A 14,159-nucleotide genomic window follows, 5' to 3' on the forward strand; every position below is an offset into this window, starting at 1 on the left:
ACTAACTTGTGATGTGCAAGAGAAAAGCAGAACTTTTAAAAAGATAACTGCTTGCCAAGTCGCTTCAGTCGTGTCCGACTCTTTGTGACCCTATGGACTGTAGCTCGCCAGGCTCCTCTGTCCATGGGATTCTCCAGGCAAGAATATTGGAGGAGGGTGCCATTTCCTACTCCAGGGGAGCTTCCCAACCCAGGGATCGAAACTGCGTTTTTGTATTGGCAGGTGGGTTCTTTACCATTAGCTCCACCTGGGAAAGGCCCCAAAAGATAACTGAAGAGGTGCTTTATTTCTATATTAGCATACAATTCTAACTGCAAAGGGCTTCCCTGGTGGCTCAGCGGTAAAGAATCTGCCTGCCAATGCGGATTAGATCCCTGGGTCAGGAAAATCCCTCTGGAGAAGAAAATGGCAACCTGCTCCAGTATTCTTGCCCGGGAAATTCCGTGGACACGTCGAAGGAGCCTGGCTCACTGCAGTCCATGGGATCACAAAAGAGCTGGACACTTGAGTGACTACACAACAACAACAATGCTACTGATCTAGCCCTTGGATCAGCAAGCTGTTTGATGTCTTGTGTGTGTGTGTTTTTAAAGCATTCAGCTATCACCACCCCCGACCTAAGAAACACTTTAAGAGAACTGTGGCGTTGGCAACAATTGCCAAGGAAACCGGAAGACTGAGCACTCAGGTTAAGCACGGAAGAAACTAATTTCAAAACCACCTGCATTAATGTGTAAATACCCATTTAAAACCATACATTTTAAGTGACACAAAATTAAATTAGGATGGAATTAAATTAAAAACTAATTTAATGAAAGATTAGCTCTTTCTTGTTAGCACTGATTACAGGATACACCTAATTATGCAAAAGATTTTTAATAGATGCCTTGGAGCAGTTTGTTCTGAGTGCTGACTTTAAAAGCAAGTTGGGCTAATAGCCTTCCGCCCCCGCAGTTCCCAAAAACACTTTGGCGTCATTACTGGTACTTTCATTTCACAGAATGGAAAGGCTGGTAAGGACCTCAGAGATCAGTCAGTTTGTTCCTTCCATTTTACAGGTGGGAAAACGGAGGCCTCCGCATAAGTAAATGAATTTCCAAAGCCATGCAGGCAGTTAGTATAAGAATGGGGCCAAAAATTCAAATCCCCTGACTCCCAAACTGTTGCCCCTTTTGCGATTTTTATTTCTTAGGAACAAGTTTCTAAGTACATATCAGAATTTTTTTATCAAAGTGTAGTTGATTTACAACTTTGTGTTAGTTTCTGGTATATGGCAAAGTGATTCACATATATATCTGTGTGTGTGTATTTATTCTTTTCCATTATGGCTTATTACGGAATACTGACTACAGTTCCCTGTGCTCTACAATAGGATCTTGTTGACTTTGTACATAGTTGTTTGTATCTGCTAATCCCAAATTCCTAATTTATCCCTACCCTACCCACTTTGGGGCTTCCTTGCTGGCTCGGTAGTAAAGAATCTGCCTGCCAATGGGTTCAATCCTTGGGTCAGGAAGATCCCCTGGAGCTGGAAATGGCAACCCACTCCAGCATTCTTGCCTGGGAAATCCCATGGACAGAGGAGCCTGGCAGCTAAAGTCAAAAGAGCTGGACATGACTTGGCATGTCCAACAACAAGACAACCACCTTCAATAACCATGAGTTTGATTTCTCTATCTGTTTCAATGGTAAACATCAGAAATTTTTTAATTAAAGAAAGTCCACTAGGGAAAATCTAGACTTCTTAAACTGCCCAACTCCCTTGATTTTGACTTATTTTTTAAACTTTTTATTTACACAAGATTTGTGGGAAATTAAGTACAACACTCTGTAAGTAGAGGCTGGATGAATTTACAGTTAAGGCAAATCAGCCATTCCATTTTTACTCTGAGCGTTTGTGCCATCATAGGCCTGAGAGCCAGAGGACAGAGGACCAGCCTGGGCGATGCTGAGAGAGGGTTCCTGACCAGGAACAGCGTCCGGCTCCTCCTCTGCCCCCTCTTTACCAGAGGAATCCCAGAGGAGGTGACATTTAGAGCCTGAGAATTTTTTTTTTTAACCTGGTTGCCTTGGTCACAGCTACCACATTGCTTGAATGACCGTGCTCCCTGCAGCCTCTCCAAACTCCAGGGCCTTTGCAGTTCTGTTCGTTGATTGGCATCAATTGTGCTCATATGCCGAAGCCACTCAGTGCCACCTGAGGACGTTTCTCCCCCGCATTCGCTGATTGACTTGGGCCACTTAATAGAGATGGACAGAAGAACACTTGCCCCTGGGCCATGTGGATCACAGCCACACGCCATCAGCCTAACGTGGTCCCAGAAGTTATGAACATTTTCTTTTTTTCAATATTTATTTTATTTACTATTTGTTTGGCAGTGCCAGGTCTTGGTTGTGTAATCAAACCTGGGCCCCCCTGCATCGGGAGCATGGAATCTTAGCCAAAGAACCATGAGGGAAGTCCCTCGGATGTTTTCAAAAAGCCCTCAAAAGTGGAAATCAGACTGTCTGGCCCTGACTTTCTCTTTAGAATGATGTCGGTGATGAGACTCACAGTCACGGATGCTTTGGAGCAGGTCCCAGGCCTGTCTATGCTCCATGCTTTATGCAGGTGGTCCGTGGACATGACCTGTGGCCTGGGAATGAGGCTCTGTGCAGGGAAGGGGCCAGCTCCAGGGGGAGACCCTCCCTCCATCTCAGCACCCTCCAGGCTCAAAGGGAGGAGCCGGGGACTTCCGAGTCCTGGCTAGAGGTCAAAGCAGGACGGGTGAAAATGTGGGTTCCCGGAGGAGCTGTGTGAGGGCGTGAGAGCACACGCCCCCTCACAGCCTGCCAGCATCCCCGTAAATCCGCAGCATCCCATCCAACTCGCCCCCCACCCCGGCCCCCTGTGCTGACCCCGTCTTCCCTCAGCCGCGCCTCCACCGGCCAGCCCAGTTGGGGCTGCAGTGGGGACTGAGGGGGACGTGGTGTGGTCCCCTGCGCTCCGGGAGGGCCAGGGGGACCCAGCACAGATGAGAGGAAGGAGAGCTGCCAGTCAGAAGCCAGGCGCAGCTCCGCAACTGCTGTCACCCCCGCCCCCTACCCCCGCCAAAAAAAAAGATGCCTTGAAAGCACTTTTCTAATCTGGAGGGAGAAACGGAAGGCTTTCAGCCCTGAGGGAGCACTCACAGATGTCTTCAGCACCTGACCGTGGAGGAGCGTAGCCCCCCTGTTAACCAAGTCTGAGACTGCAATGCCTGTGTCCCCTCTGGGAAAGCCAGAGCAGGGGTGCATTCTTCTCCATCAAGCAACAATTTTCAAAAAGAAAGGGTCACAGCACCCGAATTCACATGCAGACTGGGCTATTCTGGTACATGGTTGGGATTTCACAGTGTTCTCCGTCTAATATTCCAAAGGGTTGGGGTTTCCAACTGAGTCTGGGGATCGGATTGTCATTTTTAGAATTTAATTCTGTAAATCAAGAACTGGAAAAGAAGAGCAAACTTTGGCCTCCTCCTTGTATTGCAGGCCATCCACGTCCACATAAATGCAACCACAAAACTGACCTCCGTAGAGGGGCATTCTCCTCAATGTCTTCCAGGGTCTCCAAGGACGATCGCTGGGAGATGAGGCGACGTCTGCAGAGAGAGGGAAAAAAATTTAGGTGTTAAAATTGCGTCATGAAATGAATCAGGAATTTCCGTAAAGCTAAAACTGTTCTAAAAAATAAAGTCTGTTAAAAAAAAAAATCAGACAAAAGGTGTCTTTAAGAGGCTGTCATATTCCCAGACTATACTCTGAATGCCAAGCCCATCTTGCCTTGCTGAATCCTGACGTTCTCCCTGGGAAGAAACAAGACGTGATGGAGACGTTTTATGCTGCCAAATAACAAAACCAGACAAGGTGCCTCTTATTGCATATAAGTTTGGTACTCTGTGTGTGTGTGTGTGTGTGTGTGTGTGTTCAGTCGCTAAGTCGTGTCCCACTCTTTTGAGACCCCATGGACTGTAGCCCGCCAGGCTTTTCTGTCCATGGGATTCTCCAGGCAAGAATACTGGAGTGGGTTGCCATTTCCTCCTCCAGAGGATCTTCCTGACTCAGGGATCGAACTCACATCTCCTGCATTGATTCTTTACCACTGAGCCACCTGGGAAGCCCATTGGTACTGCGTGCACATTTTCTAAAGCATTAGATATGTTTTTACTATTAAAATACTATTAAATATTGAAATATCAGTGATCTGAACCAGCTTTAGCTGATAAATATTAAATTTTAAAACCATACTAAATAAAATATCAAAATCATTAGGAGGCAATAAATAAAACTTATGGTCTCAGGGACTTCCCTGGTGGTCGAGTAGGTAAGACTCCATGCTGCCAATGCAGGGGACTCAGGTTCCATCCCTGTTTGGGAAGCTAAGGTCCCACATGCCTTGCGGCACAGCCAAAAGATGAAAAACAAAAACAAACAAAACTTATGGTCTCTGGACGGCCATGATTTCAAAAGCAACTAGAAACACAGACGACATCATTCCCCTGGGCGAATTTCTCAGTGACCATTAAGAAAATGTATCAGGATGTAACTAGGCAAAATACAAATGCTTTCTAGATGCTAAAGAACTGAAAACCACATGTCCAAACCTCCTTGATCTACTTTTGACCAATGGAAATAAGAATGGGTCCTAGATAACTCAGAATATCTGACACAGGGACCAGGTTGGGTGATGGTTGGCAATTTCACAGTAAATCCATTTGAACAAAGACATCACTTCATAGTACAATAGGTGATTTGGCTGATGATGGGGGGTGGTGGAGATCAGAAAAAAATCTGATTCAGTCTTTACCTTGGAAAGGACTAAAATTAGAAGGATAAGTCTATTTTGTATCACTTGACAACATTTAGGTTAAGAACATGTAATTATAACCAAGGTCTAATTTCTCATAAAGAAAAAAATGAAATGCTTTTTGCTTTGTTCTGTGTGTATTGTTCCTGACCAACCATGTGGCTACCTTTTTGTTTCACGTTTTATTTTTAATAAGACAATCAGAAAGGTCATTTTTGCAAACCGTTTGAGGGCTTCATCGATTTTCTCAGAGCCTGTCTTCATCTTTTAAAAAAACATTTACTTATTTATTTGGCTATGTCGGGTCTTAGTTGCAGCATATGGGATCTCTGATCTTTGAGGCGGCATTCAGGATCTAGTTCCCTGACCAGGGATCGAACCCAGGCCCCCTGCATTGGGAGTGTGGAGTCTTAGCCACTGGACCACCAGGCAAGTCCCATCTTCATATTTTGACATCAAGGCCTTTCTAAAACATTCAGCACGTTCTCCCTGCTTTTCTCTTCAGTGACCCTTGTCCGTCCACATGTGAGAACCAGCAGCACTCCCACATCACCTTCAGTGTCTTCATGACATGATGACCTTTTGTAAGATATGCAGTTTTACTCCGCAGTTAACTTACACTGAATTTCCATTTCTCTAATGTTGCCAGATTTCCAACAGTCAGCCAGACTGGAGGCAATGGCCTTGGGGAGACGCTGGTCTTAACTGAGGGGCTGGGGAACTGATTTTATAGGTGGGGATTTGAAAGGAAGCCAATTCTTGAGCAAGCAGAACCTCTCTTTGCAGCCCCATGGGTCTGGGGACTCGGCTCACCAGCACCCCTGTGCCCCTGTGGTTGAAGGAAGGGTCCACTTCATCCACTGAGATGCTGCTCCTCCGGGTGCCAGGCCTGGCTGGAATGTACTCACAGGCTGGGATGGGGGCTTTGTTAGTCCCACTCCTATCCACCAGAGCTCTCAAGAGATAGGTGTCACCCTGCTCCCCACCCAAGGGATGGTGTGATGCTACAAGGAGCATGTGTGCTGGGGCAGACAGACTCAGATTTCAATCCTGGAGTCTGGAAGCTTTGGGACCTTAGAAAACTCCTTAATCCTTGAGTCTCAGTCTCCTCATCTATGAAATGGGGAGATGAGAAAAACCAAGAAAGAGAGAGACATAAAGTCCTTGGTTCAGGACAGTTCGTGACCAGGAGCTCCTGGGTTTTCATTATCACTCCAGTTCCTGCCACTGGGGCTGCACCCTGACCCATCTCCCTCCCCACTCAGTTGACTGGGGTCAGCTTGGCTCTCTTAGCTCTGGCAGCTCCTCCAACCCCAGCCAGTGGTGAGGTCACTCCAAACACCCTATGCCTGAGTCAACCGGTGACACGTGCTCCCTCCACTCCTACCCCTCCTTCTAAGCAGAACTAACTTGGTGTCACATGTACCTATAAAATTAGTGTCCCCACCCTTCTGTGTGCTGCTTCTCACTTAATACCAACATCTCCTCCATGGTTGTGATTAAAATGGTAATTTACTCTGTCTACTTCTGGATAATGTTCTGAGTTTTTAAATCAAAAGTGAAATATTATTTTAGGTATGCACCTCTAGATTGTCATTAGACAACCTATTCACAGGCAGAAATAAGTGTATGGGTTTCGGATCCTCAAAATCCCAACAAATTCCATCAAACTCCAAGCCTTCCTTTCTAGAATAGCATCATCAGGTGACAGGTAAACAGATATTTGATGTTTGGCTCAACCTGCAACCGGGGTGACTGCCATGACTACAGCTTCAAGCTTTCCCTTCCTTCAATCACCCTGACAGAGGTCAACCAGGAAGCCCTGTGGTCAACCCTGGGCAGCAAAGATACAACCGAGGTTGCAGCAAAGGCCAGGCAAGTGCATTCTGTCCACCCTCCTGACCACACCAACAGCGAGCCTGGCCGGTTGGGATCACAAAGCTGACCCCAGCTTGACTCCTGTCCTCAAGGAGCTCATATTCAAGGGGGAATCCGTGGGACCCCCAGCAGGGAATTCCATTAACAATCCCTCAAGCCCCTCTGGCATCTGGGGCTGCCCCTCCTCCCACCTCAAAAATGGTGAGGCCAGTCCTCCAGTTGCAAAAGACAAGTGAACCCACAGGGGACACATGAAGCCCCCCGGGGCACCCTGGGGCTCAGAGGCTCCCGTCCAGCATTCAGACCTGGGTTTCACCCTAGAAAACTAGGTCCATTCCCACAAGCACACATCTGACAATTTCCTAATCTAAAAGCCACACCCAGCACGCTCTTTGAAAAATAATCAAATTAGGATACATCTTTCTACGTATTTATAAGGATTTGTTTTCTAAAAGCTATTAAATCAGATATTCTCTTCATGAGTTGAACAGCTACAAATTCTCCCTTTCTCTCTTACACACACACAGAGGTACTCTTAAGGTCTGGATTCCTTAACGGGAAAAAAATCCAAAACTCAAATGCCCAACTGTTCCTTTAAATTCAGCAAACGTGCCTCCCGTCTTCATGAAGAGAACCAAGCTATATACTCTTTGAGATGCATATATAGAGCTTGGAAGGAACTACCACAGATCCTTATAAAGAAACCATCATATGCATGTACACACTGCTATATTTAAAATGGATAACCAACAAGGATCCGCAAAATAGCACAGGGAACTCGGCTCAGTGTTACGTGGCAGCCTGGATGGGAGCGGGGTTTGGGAGAGAGCGGATACGTGTATATGTATGGTTGAGACCCATACATACGTGTATATGTATGACCGGTGGATATGCTGTCCACCGGGATATCACAGTGTTAATCAGCTATACTCCAATATAAAATAAAAAGTTAAAAAAAAAGAAAAGAAACTGTCATACGGCACCAGGAAAACAAAGACGTGATCCCTTCCCTTCCTGCCACAAAGGGCTGTGGTGGTTGCTCATCTCTGCCCCCTACCACCCGGCTACATCCTTCCAGGCTGTGTAAGAACCTCTTCCCTTGCCTTCTATCCTCAGCCCCAAATAGGAGGGAAGGCTAAGAACAGGTGGCCAGCCTTCACCAGGCACTTTTCACACTGCAGTCTGCCTCATAAACCAAGTCCATGACTGTGCAGACTCCTAACCATTGGGCACAGTTAACAAGCAGAGGTCTTTGCATATTTTAATGACTGATGAGGAATACTTAACCTTGGACCAAAACAGCATGCCCCCTTATTAACCAAGCAGACATTCAATAACAGCTCAAGCATTCTGCGTTGACATCACTACATGGATGGCTGAGTGCTCAGAATTCAGGGTCCCCTGTGTTGTCTGACAACTATTATCTGGGTCCCTCCACACTGACCACCAACACTTTTGAGGCCGATGTGGTTCACATTCAACACTCATAGATGAGTCAGCCTCCCTAAAGCCCCCAGGCTCACTTTAGAATATTATCCTTTGAAGGCTGGACTCTGCTGGGGCAAGGAAATGCCAATCCATGATGCATTTGTCTATCTAGACATACCTATGTGGACAGAATAATTCACTTCTCGTTAGGGCTAATGGTTGACAGGGGTGCAAGTCACCTAGGACCCAGGGCTGGTCACAGTGGGAGTCCTGGCAATGGCGCTTCATCAAAGCGGACGCTGGACTCACTGATGTCCCTGCTGACCAGTGAGGCCAGGGCAGGGTCATCCTGGGTCCCGCTGGCCCAGAGTAATTCCCTCATGGGGTGACCCAGGGCAGCGGCTCGGCCCCAAATCCAGTGTCAGGGAGTGGGCTCCACCCGGGACAGCAACGGCCATTGATTTAGGACCAACAGGGGATAAGGAAGGTGACCCCTGGTCTAATAAGTAAGTCAGGTTGGATCAAAGCTCTCCACCCTGGCTGCACCCAGGGAACACTCACAATCTCTAGGAGAAAAACTCCAGCTTTGAGAGAAAGAAGGGACCCTGACCACCTGGGCCAACACATCGCTATCTTGTGTGGCTCTGGTTCTCCCCATGTAAGGAACCCCCTTCCCGGCTATAAGACAGGCCGCTGGACAGCACAACTATGAGGAGTATGAGGGCCCCACGGATCGCTCAGCTACACAGGGGATGTGCCAGCTGAGGTCATAATTACTTCAAATCCATCTAGACAGTTATCATGATCAAAAAACCCCAAACAAAACCTCCAACCACAGAAAGAACTTTTCCCCCTAGTCACCAGACACCCACACACTTGTAATTTATTTGCTTTGTTACTTGTGATCTTCTCACACTGACCACCTCCTTCCCGTTGGAAAAAAAGTGACCACTCCAAGGGACTTCCCCAGTGGTCCAGTGGTTAGGACTCCACGGTCCCACTGCAGGGGGGCCCGGGTTTGATCGCTGGTCGGGGAATCGTGATCCTGCATATGTTACAGTGTGACCAAAAAAGAAAAATTAAAAAACCAAAACAAGTACCGAGAGAATAACATGGAAACATACACATTACCGTATGTAAAATAGATAGCCAACAGGAATTTGCTATATGTCAGGGAACTTTGTGACAACGTAGAGGGGGTGGGAGGAGGTGGGAGGTGGGAGGGAGGGGACATGTGTATACCTATGGCTGATTCATGTTGATGCATGGCAGAAAGCAACACAATAATGTAAAGCATTGATCCTTCAGTTAAAAATAAATAAACTTAATTATTAAAATAAAAAACAAAATGGCCCCTCCCTCCAGTGAGCTGCTCAGGGAAGCACTCGCTCCCCTCACCTGTGCAGGCTCAGGGGTGGAGTGTACTTAGCCAACAGCAGGGACTCGATCAAGGCCAGCTGAATAAACTCGTGGAGTGTGGACTCAGCAGGTGGGTGTTTGGGGAATCTTCCCAGACAGCGTTTTCCTGGCCTTCCACTCAAGGCTTCTCTATACACAGTTATTACTGGGTCTTCTCTGTTCAATCCACCAGATCCCAGTCTGATCACTAGAGCCCAGAAATCATCCTCAGAAAGCATCCCATAGCCTCACTACAGCAAGAGGCAGTAGATGGCAGAAGACTCTCCCCCTGCAGGAGGTGGGGAGAAGGTTCAGTGCCCCTAGCACAGCCCAGCAGTGTGCAGGTAGAAGGCCTGATCTGTTTAATATGGAATTCTTCTGAATTAATTAAACATTCATTTCCCTCCTGCTTTTTGACTGTAAGAGTAATACGTTTCATTGTTAAAAAAAATTCGAATCAGGAGATGAAGTAGAAACTGAGGAAATGACCTGCAAACTCCAGGGGCCAGAGAGCACCCTCTAAGAGTCTGGTGTGTGTCCTTTCAGACTTGTTCCTAGTTTCACATATACTTATAAACGTAAATATATATATATATACGTATACACAGTATACATATGTATACACAGTATATATATATATATGTGTATACACAGTCTCCTCTGTCCATGGGATTCTCCAGGCAAGAATACTGGAGTGGGTTGCCATGCTCTCCTCCAGGGGATCTTCCTAACCCATGGATCGAACCCACGTCTCTTACATCTACCTGCATTGGCAGGTGGGTTCTTTACCACTAAGCCACCTGGGAAGCCCTTTCAGACATATACTTTTTATTTATCTGGCTGCATCGGATCTTAGCTGCAGCACATGGGCTTCCCTAGCTTTGGTGCATGGGCTTCTCTCTAGCTGTGGCACACAGGCTCAGTAGTTGTAGCATGTGAGATCAGTTGTAAGGCATGTGGGCTCTTAGTTCCCTGATCAACGATCGAATCCAAGTCCTCTGCATTAGAAGGCGGATTCTTAACCACTGGACCTCAGAGAAGTCCCAGAGATGGACTTTTTAGCAGGTAGAGAATCCCTTTGCAAAATGTCATAAGATCCCATCCCTTGGTCAACATATCTCACCTACCAGAGAGGGCTTATTACTTCATCAAGCCATAAAGAGAAGAACCCCTATGAATCCAAGAATCATACTTTCATTGATACAGCTTTTGTGAAAATGCTGGCTTTCAAATACCAGGCTCTCAAGGCCAAGTGCTAATGTTCCACTGCTCTTTCCTTCATTTCCCTCACACGGCTTCTGATTGTCGGGGTCATAGCACCAGGAGCTCGCGCTCCAGACTCAGCATCTAAATTGGGATGACTTTGGTCGTGATTTGGCAAATTTTAAAGCCAAGATCCCAGATGCTCCTGTAGCAGAAGTTGTCAGATTGTGCTCCTTGAAGCAGCAAACTGTTTTGCACCAGTACATATGTGTTCACAGATGAAGGCAGAGAAGTCAGCTGCCACCTCTCAACAGAAGCTAGAGAGCCTTAGAGCAAAACGGCCCTGGCTTCAGCCTGAAGACGTGCCCGTGTTCATTAGACGCATGCTCAGTTCTGCTTTCCACGGATCTAAAGCGATCTGTCTCGCAGCAAAGGTGCTGATGAAACTGAGGCCCTAGCTTGCTCATGTGGCAACGTCTGCTTGTCAAACTGTGGAAGAAACTCCAGAGGAGAGCTGGGGACTCTGACATCACAGTCTGGCTGGGCCAGGCCACTAGGCTGGGGTGACTGCAGAACCCCTGGCCTGGACCACTTAGGCCCTGCAGGGGTATTAGGCAAAGAGCGCATGGCTGGTTTGCTTGAGCAGGGAAAAAAACCCTCTCCCCTGTGGCAGCATAATGCATGTATAGCCAGATCCACCCTCAGAATACTGATGGACACAGTTCACACCCCCAGAGGATCATGGGAGGTTTCCTTGCAAAGGAAGAAAATAGATCATCTTTAATAAAAGAAGAGCTGTGTGGATCCAGAAACAGACCCCCCCCCCAAAAAAAAAAAGGCTAGGAAACTGATTTTGAATCTGAGTACATTTTAAGAGCCTCTAGTTGATGAGCTGGGCAAAGAATCACATTGAAATCAATATGCTGAGATGCCAATCAGCTTGTTCAATTAAGATCTGTTTCTATGTTTAAAAAATTCAGCCATTTATTTCCTATTTTTGCAAACATTTATTTATTAATGGAATATCAAATAGCAAGCAGCAAGCTGGATGCTGAGAGACAGCAGTGTATAAATACTGTCCCCTCCCTCATGGAGCTTACATTTACGATCAGGAAGACAGACAAGAAACAAGTGAAATAATCCTAGTTGTGAAAGAGATTAACACAAAGGGGGAAGAAAACAAATGACCTAATAATACTGTGGGGCTACTAGCAAAATGGACTTCCCAGGTGGCTCAGTGGTAAAGAATCCGCCTGCCAAAAAAGGTGCTGCAGCAGACACAGGTTCAGTTCCTGGGTCAGGAAGATCCCCTGGAGAAGAAAATGGCAACCCACTCCAGTATTCTTGCCTGGAGAATCCCATGGACAGAGGAGCCTGGTGGGCTACAGTCCATGGGGTTGCAAAGAGTCAGATGTGACTGAGCAACTGAGCGTACACACACTCTCAGGATACATTTAAGTCACCTGTAAATGTATTTAGTTCTTGTTGCCACATTTTTATACTCCTGTCAACAAAGCAACTCCAAGTGTTTACAGGGAATACGGAGGCACTCGGCTTGTCCGAGTCTACTTTTGTTTCAAGGTTCTCATCAGACTCACCAAAACCTGGAAAACCAAGGTGTGAGGTCATCTTGGCATGGAGGGCTATGCACAGACAGACTTGTGGGCAGGGTTTAATAACTGGCCAGGTATTTACACCTCAGATTCCCAGTTCACCCTACCCACTGGGCCCTGCTGATCTTACAAAATCCCCTTTCCATCATGTCATTCCCTAATTTGAAGATCCACAATGATTCTCTCTGGGAACAAGTTCAAACTCCTCTTAAAAAGGGACTAAGACCTCTGACCAGAGGTCAGAGCAAACACAGCACAAGGGGCCATCCTGAAAGCAGGTCTCCTGGGGGCATTCCTGGGGTCCCAGGGAATTGGGGTGGGGGGCGTGGCCAGGGTCAGGAGCTGACAGGGCCACATTCTAATTCCCCTTCCACCCTGTCCTGGAGGGAAGGGCCTGGCCCTGCAGCTGGAGGGAGCAAGTTGGCCAAATGTACAGAACAGGAACCAAGAGCAGGTGTTTTTGTTTTTTCAGGACCCAGAAAGGTTTTGGGCTTTGTGTGACTGATGAGATAAACAACAGTGCCCTTCAAAAGAACATGCCAGATACCCATGGAGGGTGAACAGGGGGGCCCAAGCCAAGACAGGGTGAGAATGGAAAGGAGACATGAGCCATAAAAAGACCACTCAAAATTTAAAAAATCAGCTTCATACGAGAAAGGAAAGAGGCCTGTCGATTGAAAAGAATCAGTTCAAGGAGTCTGGGGCCAACTCACGTTTGTTCTGGGTAGGAACCAGAATCTAAAGAATCAAATCCAGGTATTTCTGTGAAAAGGGTGCCCTGAGCCAGGCGCGGAGCGTGTGGGAGGCAGGGGAGGGCACTAGTGAGCTCAGACAAAAGCCAGGATTTCACTGGGAGAGGACCTCCTGGAGAAGGAGCAGCTGGTCTAGCACAGGAGATTCAAGGGTAAACTCAGGAAGGATGGACACACATGCCTCACGGGAGCTGGACAGGACAGAACACCAGGTTTTACAAGACATAGAGGCATTCCCTGAGGCAACGTCAGGGAAGAAGTCTAACAGAAGTCAGGAGCCAGACAGGCCCCAGTCAGATGGTGGTTCCGGGAGGAGCTGGTGAGACCCCAAAAGTCAAGTGAACATGCAGGTGGGTGGGCTGGGAGCTGCACTGCAGTGCGATGAAACAGACATGTGCATCCAGAAGCATGCGTGCACTTGTGTGTGCATTTACACGGTTGTTGTTGTTCAAGTTGCTAAGTCATGTCTGACTCTGTGACTCCATGGACTGCAGCACGCCAGGCTTCCCTGTCCTTCACTATCTCCTGGAGCTTGCTCAAACTCATGTCCATTGAGTCGGTGAAGCCATCCAACCATCTCATGCTTTGTTGCCCTCTTCTCCTTTTGCCTTCGATCGTCAAACATTTATATGGTGTTTCCTTCTAGAGCAGAGCAACAAAGGAGGGGCAGGAACACCTGCAGGACAGGTGTGGGGGAGTGAGGTGGAGGCAGTAGGTTGGAGATGCTCCCTTAGACCGAGGCTGATTGTAACCTGTTCTGAGCCTTCTGAAGGCCTGCAGGCACCCAAGTGCTGTTGGATGGGCCCTTGGCCTTCACTCCCCTCCAGCCTCTTCAGGAAGCGTGTCATCCTGGATCCTCTTTTTGGTAGTACTCAGCATGGGGTCTTCTCATAAACAGCTCACCCTGACAATAGCCCCAGCATCAGCGACCTCACCTTTCTTTCCCAGTCTTTAGGACGACTTAACTGTTGCTTTGCAAGGAAGCCTTTACATGCTAAAAACCTTCTGGGACTTCCCTCACGGTCCAGCGGTTAAGACTCTGAACTTACAACACAGGAGGCA

General features: G+C 47.3%; 1 protein-coding gene across 2 annotated transcripts in view; it reads right to left on the reverse strand.

Annotated features, from left to right (window-relative positions):
• The window catches only part of CABLES1 (Cdk5 and Abl enzyme substrate 1), a 99,826-nt gene that overhangs the window by 50,527 nt on the left and 35,140 nt on the right, over nucleotides 1-14,159 (reverse strand). For both annotated transcript variants that reach the window (XM_043444068.1, XM_043444067.1), the window contains exon 2: nucleotides 3,549-3,620. In XM_043444068.1, coding sequence (XP_043300003.1) covers nucleotides 3,549-3,620 — 72 coding nt within the window. The remainder of the gene's footprint in view (nucleotides 1-3,548; nucleotides 3,621-14,159) is intronic.

Source organism: Cervus canadensis, chromosome 23 (genome assembly GCF_019320065.1).
Source record: "Cervus canadensis isolate Bull #8, Minnesota chromosome 23, ASM1932006v1, whole genome shotgun sequence".
NCBI classification, from domain to species: Eukaryota; Metazoa; Chordata; class Mammalia; order Artiodactyla; family Cervidae; genus Cervus; species Cervus canadensis.